The 14,366-nt window shown below is 37.9% G+C and overlaps 1 protein-coding gene across 2 annotated transcripts in view; it reads right to left on the reverse strand.

The window, feature by feature from the left end:
* The window catches only part of Nop56 (Nop56 ribonucleoprotein), a 247,786-nt gene that overhangs the window by 37,714 nt on the left and 195,706 nt on the right, over positions 1 to 14,366 (reverse strand). For both annotated transcript variants that reach the window (XM_067150776.2, XM_067150774.2), the window contains exon 9: positions 13,457 to 13,526. In XM_067150776.2, the coding sequence (XP_067006877.2) occupies positions 13,457 to 13,526 (70 nt within the window). The remainder of the gene's footprint in view (positions 1 to 13,456; positions 13,527 to 14,366) is intronic.

A 14,366-nucleotide genomic window follows, 5' to 3' on the forward strand; every position in this document is an offset into this window, starting at 1 on the left:
GCTAATTTATTAAGTTTACCGAGCTTGATAGCTGCAGTCGCCTAAGTGCGGCCAGTATACAGTAACCGGGAAATAGTGGGTTCGATCCCCACTGTCGGCAGCCCTGAAGATGGTTTTCCGTGGTTTCCCATTTTCACACCAGGCAAATGTTGGAGCTGTACCTTAATTAAGGCCACGGCCGCTTCCTTCCCATTCCTAGGCCTTTCCCATCCCATCGCCACCATAAGACATATCTGTGTCGATGCGACGTAAAACAATTAGCAAAAAAATTATTAAGTTTAATAATGTGACATGAAAATTCTGTGCTAGTAGAGAATAAGGAGATATAAACAGTATATGTCCCATGTTGAAATTTATGTTATGTGTTGGTAAAGGGGTATGCCATATATTATATTGACGTGGTCAGATTTTTCATGTTTATTTCTTGCATTGTCGTTTGTTATCTATTGTCAAGAATATTGAGGTGCTTAACTTTGTAAGTATATTTACATATTTTATGAAATGTAAATGCTACTTGGGTGCTACACGAGCATTACCCTCTGTAGTGCAAGTTTAAAGTGGATGTCCTAAGTTTTAGTCCCAGATAGCCTGTGATCACGTTGTGGAGCTTGTGATTGAATTGTACAACTACAACACAGCTTAGGGACCCTACTTGCCAATACGATGCTAATGTAGGTACAGGCTAGTAATTTCTTTTTCGTGACTTACAAAATTATGTGTGTCTGCTGCCGTGTTGTGAAAAGTCACTATTATTACATCTGCATGAATAAGTAATGCATGTTTTCTTGTCTTTTTCTGTAGGACTGTAAATCAATTTTGATAATACCAGGTACGCAGAATTTTAGCATGTTCGAATAATGCACTTAATAACATAGTAGGTGTGAAATTACAAATGCAGCAGTTTATTAATAACAGTCTTATTTAGTCCAATTCTGATGTAGAATTTAATTATGATGTCTAAGAAGCACAAAAAATCTGCAAGAACTCCTCCAAAAAGGGAAGAAGGCTACGTAAATATCTACAAGGAATTGAAAAAAGAAGACATAGCAGACGGTGCCTATGCACTACAGTGATACGGTTATGATAGCATGAGTAACAACATTATAGGGGGTAAGAATTTATTTTAATCTTGATTCTATGATAAGTTTCTGACATAATGAGAATGAGTTGAAATGGAAGGAAATTTCATGTTCAACCGAATATAACATAACCTTGTATTGACTTTATGGTGTTACTGTTTTCAGACTTACCGTTTGTGTATACTTATTGACTTGTAGCATATGTGTATATATTTGCTTGTGTGTATTATCGTGTGGTTGCACATCAGTCCAAAGAGTAATAACAAATTTCAAGAAGGGATAACCCACATACTCCTAGAATAAAGCACAGAAATCTGGACATTATGTTGAAGGAGTGATTCATCGACCTATTTGTAAGGGAGGAAGACTAGTTATTGTTCATGCTGAAATGGAAATGGGTTTCGTACCTGGTATGTTACTTCATTTTCCTGTTCTTCTAAGCTGAAATTGACTGGCACGATATTTTGCTAGGTTCTATCACTGGTTCCTGACTTTGCCTTCTCCACTGTTAAGGGGTCTCTTGATCATTCCAAAAAACTGTAGGTATTCATTTTCTGCCAAAGATTAACTTTAGAAAGGTTTATCACTTGAAATGTTTCCAGTGTATTTTCATGTAATATTACTGTATATTGGCATGAGCAAATTACTTGCAGGCCTATTTATTAGGTTTGCTCTGTACTTGACAATCTACATCTCAGCCAGTGTATCATTGTATGTATGATTGCTGGCTGGCAATTACTTTCTAAGCTTCTAATTTCTTAGTGCCTGATATAGGTTCAGTTTCTCACGGTTGTATAATGTTTTAGTTAGGAATCATTTGCAGGGTGGTTTGTAGCAGGTACATTTCATTGTAAGATATTAAAATAAGTGTTTATTGTATAATTAAAGCAAGTGATCATTGGCTTCTAATCTAGATATATTAAACTGAAGTACATTCATGACAAATTTTAGTCTAGGGCAGTGACTTCATCAGGTGACTTTGCTGCATTTAAGTTGCTTTCACTTAAAATCAGAAATCTCTTTCAGCCATTCAACACAAATCACAATTTTTGTCTATTAACATACCTGAAGAAGGTAATATACACTTAAGTAAATGGAAATTGCAACACCATAAAGGCATTGGTCGTTTGTGTTGATTTTCAAGATATGGAACGATGCCATGTAGGTATGCTAACAATTAAAGTTTCAAACCCATTGGATTGTTGCTACAGGTCTCCCCATGTGATTGGTCACGGAGGAATCAACTCCAATATACGGACTCTGGTGTAGCGTAGTTGACTTGCAGTCTGTGCAGTGAAGTGTTCCCCGTCAAACATGCCTCGCCGACAGAGAAGAGCACGCTATCAACATGTGTACGAAAACCGTCAAGTACCTCCTCTCTGAACAGTATTCATCCTCGTATACAATTCACTGTGGAGAAGGAAAAGGATGGAGAATTAGCTTTCCTGGACGTGCTGGTGAAGAGGAAGAATGATGGATCCCTAGGGCATCAAGTATACCGAAAACCAACACACACAGACCGATACTTAAACAAAAATTCGAATCACCATCCTGGCCAGAAGCGCGCCATGATGAAGACTTTGGTGGATCGCGCCCTTCGTGTCTGTGAAGCAGAGTACATCGAGAAGGAACTACGGCATCTTGATCTAGCCTTACAAACCAATGGCTACACGGTACAAGAGGTCAGGAGAGCACTCCACCCCAGAAGACAGCCAGCGAATAGTAAGCGAGAAGAACCCAGAAAGAAAGGTATCGCTTATTTGCCGTATATACGGGACGTCACGTTTCGTATTGGAAGGCTCCTTGAACGTCACAAAGTTAAAACCATTTTTCAGCCGACCCAACAGCTACGAAACATGTTACGTTCTGCCAAAGATCCACGTGACCCTCTAACATCTACTGGGGTCTATAGGATACCGTGCAGCTGTGGAGCTGTTTATATTGGCACGACTGGCAGAAGTGTCAATACTCGCCTGACGGAGCACAAAAGGAATTGTCGCTTGGGGCAATACGACAAATCAGCAGTAGCGGAGCATGCACTGCTTGATGGAAAGCATGAGATCCGTTACGAGGATACTGACATACTGGCCACAACATCCCACTTTCACGCCCGTCTCTACAGGAAGCAATCGAAATACATAAACATCCGGATAACTATAATAGAAAGGAGGAAGGACTGAAACTCAGCAAGGCCTGGTACACCCCTTTATATAACGTACGGCCGAAGTTTACTAAGATCAGAGACATTACAGTCAACCAACCAGAGGATCCATTGCTCGGCACGACCCAATCGGAGGTCGTGCACTCCGAGATCCAATCAGACGACAGACTTCTCGGAGCGACCCAGTCAGAATCCATGCCCAGCGCGAACCAATCAGAGGTCGTGTGCTCAGATAGCCAACCAAATGTCAGGCTACTCGGCGCGACCCAATCGGAGGTCGTGCTTTTAGATAGTCAATCAGATGTCGGATTGCACAGCGTGAACCAATTGGAGGCCACACACTTACATATAAATACAGCTGCTTCCCAAACAACTTTCGCAGTCGCCAGCGAGATACAGGAGAGCGTATCTACACAACGCCACAGAAGATGACTACCGCAGCAGTAGTCGAAACATCTGGGAGAAGCGAGAGGAGTGGACCACGGCATAGCAGCCCGGAAGATTTTTATTATATTGACACCGGCCGTGAAAGCCTTCATACTTTAATCATCAATGTATTGCAGCTCGTGGTGGGCACATCCTGTATTGATTGTTGTCCAAACTTGCAGTCAGAGGGACCTGAAAGTGTAATTGTCAAATCACAACCGAACACTCGCCCTGCATGTTCAATTGCAGCAATGTAGCACCACTCCTTCTGGGTGTTGCGATTTCCATTTTCTTCAGTGTATTTTTAGGGAATACATTTTTAGAACAAATAACTTCATGCTAAACATCAAAATTCTTGCAGGTGCTGATTTAATATTTGCAACAAATTTGAAGAGAAATCAGGACTACCATGGGGCTATGAATAGCGAAAAATTTCAGACGTGGGTAGAAACACAATAATCATAGGATTAAGAAATATAAGACCCTGTTTCATTATGAAGTGGAAGAACTTGTCATTAATTATGGACGCAGCAAATCAGAGGAGGAAGAACAGAAGAAGTGGAGGAGGAATTAGGGTATTCTAACTTTGCTGGAAAATAATAAATGTTTAACTGCCCTGTCCTTTTTGATATAAAAATTTACATTTGAAAATTATAGGGAAATGCTCTTTTTTTTTTTTGTTGCTAAACATAGCTATTTTATGCTGGTCTAGGGGGTAGCAAACCTGGCTCTTTCTGGGATGATCTGGGTTAAATTCCCAGTTAGATTGGAGATTGTAACCTGGATGTGAGGGCAGGTTCTAGGTCCACTCAGCCTACGTGAGAAAAACTGAGGAACCATCAGATTGTGAAATACTGGTCCTGGTCTAGAAAGTCAAGAATAACTGCCAAGAGAAATCCTTGCGCTGACCACGCTCCACCTCATGCAGCCGAGCAGTGGTCACTTGGTTGACGAAGACCTTACAGGGCCACAGTACCATGGAGAGGGTGTAATGAAAAACAGAGTTCTTACTCAAAGATTATGCCAAGAGTATGAGCTCTTAATGGGAGTATGTTCTCAGCCCAAGTAGTATGTACTCCATTTGGAAAGAACAAGATGCTGGAGATACTAAAGAGAACTGACGTGTGGATCGTTTAAAATTTCTTCATCAACTTCAGGTATAATTTCCAAATAAGAAATTACATTAATTATTTTTAATGCAAGTTAATAACATTATTACCTGAAACGAAGACTTAAATGCTATCCAGATATTTATTGTGCCTTATTAAAATGGGTTCTTAAAAAGAAAATACTTTTCCCCTCAAGGAATTGGTTGTGGTTTGTGCCATGCAACTAATATTTTGGGAAAATTGATACTTTTTGTAAGTCTGGTAGCCACAATCATTAAGACGTCAAGTCTATATGGTCTGACACTGTGGTTAGCCAGTTTGAGTACCGTTGGTTGAAAAAATTTCACCATCAGAATGTTGGCCGGCAGGGTAGGAGACGTGGTAGTATACCATTTCTAATCATTAGATTGCATAACAAAAGTCTGGATTCAATTCCAAACCTCTCTGCAGTGTTCATTTATAGTGAGGGCAATAGACGCTGTTGATGGGGGTTCATCCGTCAGATGGAGACGTTAAGCCTTGAGCAGATCTCTTGCTGCTATTCGACAGGAGTAGGCTATGTGCCAGTACTGGGTTTCACCCTCTTTCTTCCTATTACTATATATCACATCATTCATTCCATCTCATTAACTACGAAGGTTCATCTCACTTCATACTCGACCCCATACAGTAATGGGACAAGGGTTGGACATACATATTTTTTGTAAGCCTTTATTGCATCTATTAGGTACTTAAAGCAGTATGCTGAGTTTCACTGCTCTTATGGTTCCAGAAAAAATTGTATTGGAAAAATGTCATTTTCAGCAAAACACAAAACAAACTTTTCATGAAGTTAAAATTGACCTTTCACAGCTTGAAGCTTTCTCAACTCCATATTCATCATGATCCTTACTTTCCTCATCCTCCTTTTCCTCCTTTCACTCATTATCTTCACTCTGGCATCCTTATGCACCTCTTGGGCATAAATTTCAGCTTCTAATACTTGCTGTCTGTCCATGACGAGTAATGCTGTCTTCATATATGAACCACTGTTACACCTAGCTGTTCCAATACCTTAAACCTACTGGATGCTCCATCATTGAAGCAGATAACAGCATTCATCTATGAAATTTTTAGAGCCTGATAGCCAACAAACACAGATTTTTAGAACACATTTTTTGGAACTCTTGAACACATTTTTGGAACTCTAGTTAGAATTTGTGTCTTACTATGTAACTTACAGTCAGAAAGTTCATGGTAAATTGGTTTAACAGCCTGGAGTAGCAAACTCACTCGGTAGACAAATAATATGATGGTGAAAAAAAATTGTAACTTCGTGTGTATACACAGTCGAACCTGCCCTAATGGACACCTTGATTCAGCGGACACTTCCCCATAAGGACATTTTTCCACGGAACCGATTTTATTTTACATAAGACCAACTGTTAAATAAGCCTCATTTCAGTGGACAACTCCAATTTTAGACAGCGGACATCGCCCACAGTCTCGTCCACTTGTCTTAAACGGACACTTTACACGTTCCAGAACACTTTCCTTACAAATGACCATGTCATTCTTTCTCTTAATATCATTCTGCAGACATACGGGAATTCCTTGTGAATATTTGTACTATTTTGAATCCAAGGAAAAAAAGAGAGGGATTTTACATAGGAATTCTGAAGTAGCCACGAAGATAATTGTTCTGAACAGGGCTCTTTCCAAACCTTTCGTTAGGGTCGTAGTGTGTTCTAATTAGTGTACATTGTGAGAATTCTACTTGCCCGGGAATGCTACCAGTGACAATTTACTCACAAGTTACCGCAGGATTTTCCAGCATATCTTGCAGCATTCTATTCATAATCAGATCGTCGCTGATAAGGTCGAAGTCAGGTAGTTCAGTTAAACTTGACAAGGAAGAGACTTGCATGTGCTGATTGTTGAGGCAGAAATACCATACCATTTCAATTGCCCAATAACCATAAGTAGGAGGGACAAGTGCATTTAGATCTCAAGACAATATGTTTTCTTATATATATAAATGATATGAGTAAAGTGGAATCAGAGACAAGGCTTTTTGCAGATGATGTTATTCTCTATAGAGTAATAAATAGGTTACAAGATTGTGAGCAACTGCAACGTGACCTCGATAATGTTGTGAGATGGACAGCAGGCAATGGTATATTGATAAACGGGGTTAAAAGTCAGGTTGTGAGTTTCACAAATAGGAAAAGTCCTCTCAGTTTTAATTACTGCGTTGATGGGGTGAAAGTTCCTTTTGGAGATCATTGTATCTAGGTGTTAATATAAGGAAAGATCTTCATTGGGGTAATCACATAAATATAATTGTTAATAAAGGGTACAGATCTCTGCACATGGTTATGCGGGTGTTTAGGGGTTGTAGTAAGGATGTAAAGGAGAGGGCATTTAAGTGTCTGGTAAGAACCCAACTAGAGTATGGCTCCAGTGTATGGGACCCTCACCAGGATTACCTAATTCAAGAACTGGAAAAAATCCAAAGAAAAGCAGCTCGATTTGTTCTGGGTGATTTCCGACAAAAGAGTGGCGTAACAAAAATGTTGCAATGTTTGGGCTGGGAAGAATTGTGAGAAAGAAGAAGAGCTGCTCGACTAAGTGGTATGTACATGTAATTAATCTCATAATAGAACCGTATTGAGGACAATATATTAAAATTATAAAATCCTTTTAATAACAACCACCTACTCAATACAATATATTACTCATTGAATTATAAAATAATCATGAGGTGTCTTAAATAAAGGAACATGTTTCGTTCGACATAGCGAACATCATCAGCCTTAATTTACAAAGGTTAGGTCAGGGCTCTGAGCTGAATGATAAAAATTGTTAAAAGAGTGACAATGCCATAATAAAAAGTAAAATGATAACATTAGACTTGAAATTGTAACAATATGTACTGATTAACAGCAAGTATTTGTAGAGGAATACTTTGAACGATGGTAGTCTATAAAGTTAAAACAAACATGAGGTTGTTAAGGTAAAAAGATATAGATATAGTGGATCTTAAAATATATGTCAATGCGTGAAGCGTGGATTAATTATTGACTATGGAGTTCTTAAATTGAGCAAAACAAAAGTTGAAATAGAGTTTATTGAATAGTACGAGTCAAAGTGAGTCAGTTAAAAGGCGCATGGCGACGAAACTAAGGTTGAAATGACGTGAACTTCAGTAGTTAGGAATTCTGTAGGAGAGCCAACACAATGCCAGAAGGAAATACAAGTTGAACTAGTCCGTATTTACACGCTAGCAGTAAAATTAATCTTATACAACGTAGGACACCAATGTGGACTCGTTAAAAAGTAACTATAAACTTGAAAGTAGGGAGAGTTCCAGCAAACCAGAGATGGATGGAGCAGATTATGGCACAATTGGAGTTAGAAATCCTTGGGACTAGTGTGAGGTGTTCGCTAACGTTGGCTGCGCGAATCAAACTGGCGAGTAACCTTATTGCTGCTTCTAGTGTTGTATGTATGCATACGTAGAGGCAGGGAGTGAGTCACGTGAGGAGGAGCATAATCATATAATGGTATCCTATGATATTACCAATATGTATTCCAATATTCCGGTAAGCAAAACTGTCAAGATTATTAAATCAAACCTTTTAAAACAAAGTAACCTTAGCAAATGCGAAATAGATAATTTCATCAGTCTGTTAGAATTTGTACTTAATAACAACTATTTCACCTTCAATAATAGAATATATTATCAAAAGGGCCTAGCAATGGGTGACCCGATCTCGGGCATTCTAGCTAATATCTTTATGGATGATTTGGAAAATAACAAAATAATCAATAATATTAATGGTCTTCAATTATGGTTAAGGTATGTTGATGACACTTTTGCCATTATAGATACACAGAAAAACGATAGTCATAGTGTGCTAACATCCCTTAATGAGCTTGACAATGATGTCAAATTCACTAAGGAAGACGAGATCAATGGTTCTCTAAACTTTTTGGATTTAAACGTTTCAAGAGAGAATAATAAGTTCATTTTTCAAATATTTAGAAAGCCTTCTTGTGCCCCCATCACTATAAGAAACGATTCCTTACATCCGCAATCTCATAAACAGGCTGCATTTTTTAGTCTTGTCTATAGAGCATTAAAAATCCCGCTGACAACTGAAAATCGCAAAAAAGAACTAAACTATATTAAGGATTTGGCCAGAATTAACGGCTATAACCCCTTAATGATTAATAAAATCATTAACAAGATAAAATTAAAAACCGCAACGAAATTGATTCCGGACAAGCCTAAAAAAACGAAATATGCTCCCTTCACCTACACAAATCCAGGCCTATTTCAAGTTACTAACCCTCTAAAGAAATATGATATTAATATCGCTTATAGAACCCGATATACGAACCATAATATATTCTTCAATTCAAATATAGTTAACATTAATCACAATAAATTCTCGAACTCTGGTATCTATAGGCTTAAATGCACCCATTGTGGATTCTCCTACATCGGACAGACTGGACGTAGCTTTTTGACCAGATACCTTGAACACTACAACGCTTCGAAACATAAAAAGTATTCCGCCATGAGCACCCATATGGAAGAGACTGGCCACAGTTTTACTACAATTGAAAAAGACCTTCAAATCTTGAAATACGTCAATAAAAGTAAACTTATGACAGAGTTTGAGAACATTTACATATTCCTAGACCAGCATTTTAACGGACATCAAAATTTAAATGATACTTCAGAAATTAAAAGTCCAGTAATCCAGAAAATTCCAGAACTACTCTCTCTTTTCAATACAAATAATAATAACTTTACGAGAATCTTTAATTATACAACTGTTAATAATACAACAACTACTACTCTACTGCCCTCTCATGCGACACCCCCTCCACGAATACCCGACCCGCCTAAGGAATCAGTCACCCCTCCTCCTCACATGACTCACTCCCCGCCTCTACGTATGCATACATACAACACTAGAAGCAGCAATAAGGTTACTCGCCAGTTTGATTCGCGCAGCCAACGATAGCGAACACCTCACACTAGTCCCAAGGATTTCTAACTCTAATTGTGCCATAATCTGCTCCATCCATCTCTGGTTTGCCGGAACTCTCCCTACTTTCAAGTTTATAGTTACTTTTTAACGAGTCCACATTGGTGTCCTACGTTGTATAAGATTAATTTTACTGCTAGCGTGTAAATACGGACTAGTTCAACTTGTATTTCCTTCTGGCATTGTGTTGGCTCTCCTACAGAATTCCTAACTACTGAAGTTCACGTCATTTCAACCTTAGTTTCGTCGCCATGCGCCTTTTAACTGACTCACTTTGACTCGTACTATTCAATAAACTCTATTTCAACTTTTGTTTTGCTCAATTTAAGAACTCCATAGTCAATAATTAATCCACGCTTCACGCATTGACATATATTTTAAGATCCACTATATCTATATCTTTTTACCTTAACAACCTCATGTTTGTTTTAACTTTATAGACTACCATCGTTCAAAGTATTCCTCTACAAATACTTGCTGTTAATCAGTACATATTGTTACAATTTCAAGTCTAATGTTATCATTTTACTTTTTATTATGGCATTGTCACTCTTTTAACAATTTTTATCATTCAGCTCAGGCCCCTGACCTAATCTTTGTAAATTAAGGCTGATGATGTTCGCTATGTCGAACGAAACATGTTCCTTTATTTAAGACACCTCATGATTATTTTATAATTCAATGAGTAATATATTGTATTGAGTAGGTGGTTGTTATTAAAAGGATTTTATAATTTTAATATAAGTGGTATGTATTAAATAACAATTGAATGCTTTATTATTCATCCACCTATTCAATACAATACAATTTTAAAAATTAGGACATTGTCCTTATCAGAGTTGTTAACATGAAATTAATATATTACATGGTACATGTTTCGTCTATCAATAGTAGGCATCATCAGCCACATTTTTCATCTTAGGTAGATCAGGTACCCGATTAGGAATAATTTATGAATGCTGTTAAAAACTATGTCATTTAAAATGTATTGGAGATTGTTAAATACTATTACAATATAAAATGTAGTAGGCTGTTATTTGACAATATTTGTGATAATATTGGAGTCTCTCGCCATAAGACCTATCTGTGTCGGTGCGACGTAAAGCCCCTAGCAAAAAAAAGAGTCTAAAAGTATGATAATTATTTGACGATATACTCTAAAACTCTCAACGTAAGCTAACATCCCAGCGGTTGAAGGGAACTCATTATATCTTTGGCTATCCACCGAATGACAACAACGTTCCCTTCCAACTAATACGCTCACCACAACACGCCCAACAGCAAAGAGCCATACCCATTACAAACTCTTACCACATCAAAGAAGATGGTCTAATGACGCCTATAAAGACATAGCCTACGGCACCAACATTTCCAACTACTATTATCTCAAAAGGAACCAGACCATATCAAAATTCTCCAATATTTTTAAGCAAATAAATGAAAATCAATATTTTATAACTTCAAGAACCAACGACCATTACCACTGCTCAACTTTCCATAAGTTTTTAACAATACGCCATCTGACAACTAAATGGAATGTGTTTTCTGATTTTTATCTCTATTGTAATATCTTTTAATACCGTATTTCACGGCATAATCGTCGCCACCGCGTAATCGTCGCATCCTTTATTTTCAATACAAAAATCGGACTTTAAACCTTTAATTACATAATCGTCGCACGTCCAAATTTTGTTCACTAATCTGGTTAAAAGGAAAATGGAACTGCAATGTAAGTTGCACATGAATGCGCAATTTAAATACGTGTATGGTTTATGGGCAATTTGGCAACACAGTCACGTTTGCGACATGTTGCACAACGTATAAATAAATAATACCGGTATATGTACGACGCATGGCTTACCGGTAGACTATCGGCAGTTTGACAACGTGGTCGCGAGACAGTGTACTATTTATTCACCACCTACATATTATGCTTACCGGTAGGCTATCGGCAGTTTGACAATGTGGTCGCGAGACAGTGTACTATTTATTCACCACCTACATATTATGAGTTCCCATTTGAAATACGTAAGGCTGTAAGTTATCGTTTATCGGCAACGTCGCCAGGAAATACCGGCTAGGTAGGTTGAATGGACCTCGAACCAGCCCTCAGATACAGGTAAAATTCCCTGACCCGGCCGTGAATTGAACCCGAGGCCTCCGTGTAAGAGGCAAGCACGCTACCCCTACACCATGGGGCCGGCTCCTGTGTTATTGCGCACGAAGTGAAATCCACGACGATAACGCAGATTTCCACGGAATTATTCAGCCGAATTATTTACGATGTCTCAGTTGTCATCGCTAGACTCTTATCTTACTACTACGTCATAAGTGTCCGGGCATGGGATGAAAACTTTTATCCAAGCAGTCAAGATAATTATTATCCAATGCTATTAAAGTTTTATTTTATAAACTCGTCAGTAATGTAATGTAAAATCATCAATAACTGGGAAGAAATATTAACCTAATTACCGTATGTTTAAAAGAAATTGAAAAAAATGAATGTTTGTTACTGACGTCTCGGAATACAATCAACTATACAGTAGATCTACACCGCGCTAGCTAGAGCTCCGGTTTGCGAGCTTTGCGCAAGTGCAGTAGTGTGTCGCAACCAACGAGCTAAACTGATAAATTGTTGCATGCTTCCTTGCTGCCTAACAGTATTGGCTGCTCTGGAATGGACTGGGTTAAAACTGTGTGGAATAGAAGACCTGGTGCACTACTAAAACAACCAGCTCTGCTTGTTTTAGATAGTTTCCGAGGTCACCTCGTGAACGAAGTGAAGCAAATTCTCACTACAAATAAGACACGACAGATAGTCATTCCTGGTGGCCTAACATCTGCTTTGCAGCCACTAGACGTTTGTGTTAATAAACCCTTTAAAGACCACTTACGTCGATTTTACAATGAGTGGATGATGAGCGGCGATCAGCAATTGACGCCCGCCGGAAATTTCAGGCGTCCACCCTTGGACTTGTTATGCTCGTGGGTGAAGAAGAGTTGGGATCTTATACCACCTGAACTAGTCTCCAAGAGCTTCAAAAGGACTGGGATTTCGAATTCACTAGACGGTTCTGAAGATGACGCAGTGTGGCAGGGAGACGAAGAATCTGATACTGGTATTAACAGAGGTGAGGACGGCGCATCAGATAGCGAAACCTGCGATAGCGACACCGAAGATTTGGAATAAATTGCGTACCGGTAAGTCCGCATTTCACAACAAAGCGATAATTTTTTGCAAGTGTAATATTTTAACTTTAATACTCAAATTAATGACAAATTAACTTAATACGTTCATTTTTATTTTCAGGTTGGAAAAACGTTCGCCGAATTGTTGCAAAAAATTATGAATTTTGTTTTAGACTATTTTAATTATTTTGATGTATAAACGCAAGTATTACGTGCATCTTAAATTTGTATCAAATACAATTTAGTTATAAATACATTTTTCGAGTAATACAAATACTGGTATTAAATATTCATCGTATAATGGTCGCACCCTACAATTTTTTTCGAAAATTTTGGTATAAAAAGTGCGACGATTATGCCGTGAAATACGGTATGTCATAATTGTCACTAAAAAAAAAAAATGCAGAGTAAACACAAAACCATTTTAAATACCCAAGTGCAGTCACTCACCATCAGCCTGCTCCTCCAGGACGTCAGATTTTCTCTTTTTATTTTTCTTCTTCTTTTTAACTGATTCAGCCTGAAAAGATAAAATTTATGACGTAATTACAATTCATAATTTTGCAGAATTAGTAAGAATAGGCAGAAAAATAAGTGGACTTAAGTAATATTCATTCTTAATAATTTAAGAATTCTGTTTCCTCTGAATTATCACATCAAAGTTCTTTGAACTGCCGAAATCTATCAATCAAATCACATGTTCCAAAGTTTCCAATGACCCCTTCATTACACACGTTTTAAGCAGCCGAATCGTCCATACATTTGGATGTCAAATTGATTATACAGCGTGTTTCAAAAAGAACTACAACTTTGACAACTCATAGTTACAGTAAATTAAGGTTTACAAAGGTCCACCTATTCAGTACAATAATATTTTATTGTGAGTCAATCACATGTCATACGGGTACTAGTTTTGGCATCTGTAATATGCCATCATCAGCCCTAGATGCAAATTGAACAATTCCATATACATACCTAAAGCAACCTAAAACACATTTTAAAACACATTACTATCAACTGCAATGATTGCTTCCATACATTGCTTCCACCATCTTCCCCGCCTAATTTGACCTTCTATTTTCTTCCTCAGGTTTCAAACTGAAGTGGGAATCTCAATCTCAAGTCATATTACGATCTTCATATGACCAATTAACCTTCTTTGGAACCACCTAATTCAAGTGAACAAGTGCCAACTCATATAGACAACATAAAATAGTATAGATTTTACTTAACCTGGACATACACAGGCTGGACATTACATAATAACTTTACAACTGAATTGTCAAAATTTTATGAATTTTATACTGCAGCATTTCAATTGTACCATAATTTTAACTCATATCATGCAACATTGTAGTTG

The sequence above is a fragment of the Anabrus simplex genome, chromosome 7, assembly GCF_040414725.1.
Source record: "Anabrus simplex isolate iqAnaSimp1 chromosome 7, ASM4041472v1, whole genome shotgun sequence".
Taxonomy (NCBI): Eukaryota; Metazoa; Arthropoda; class Insecta; order Orthoptera; family Tettigoniidae; genus Anabrus; species Anabrus simplex.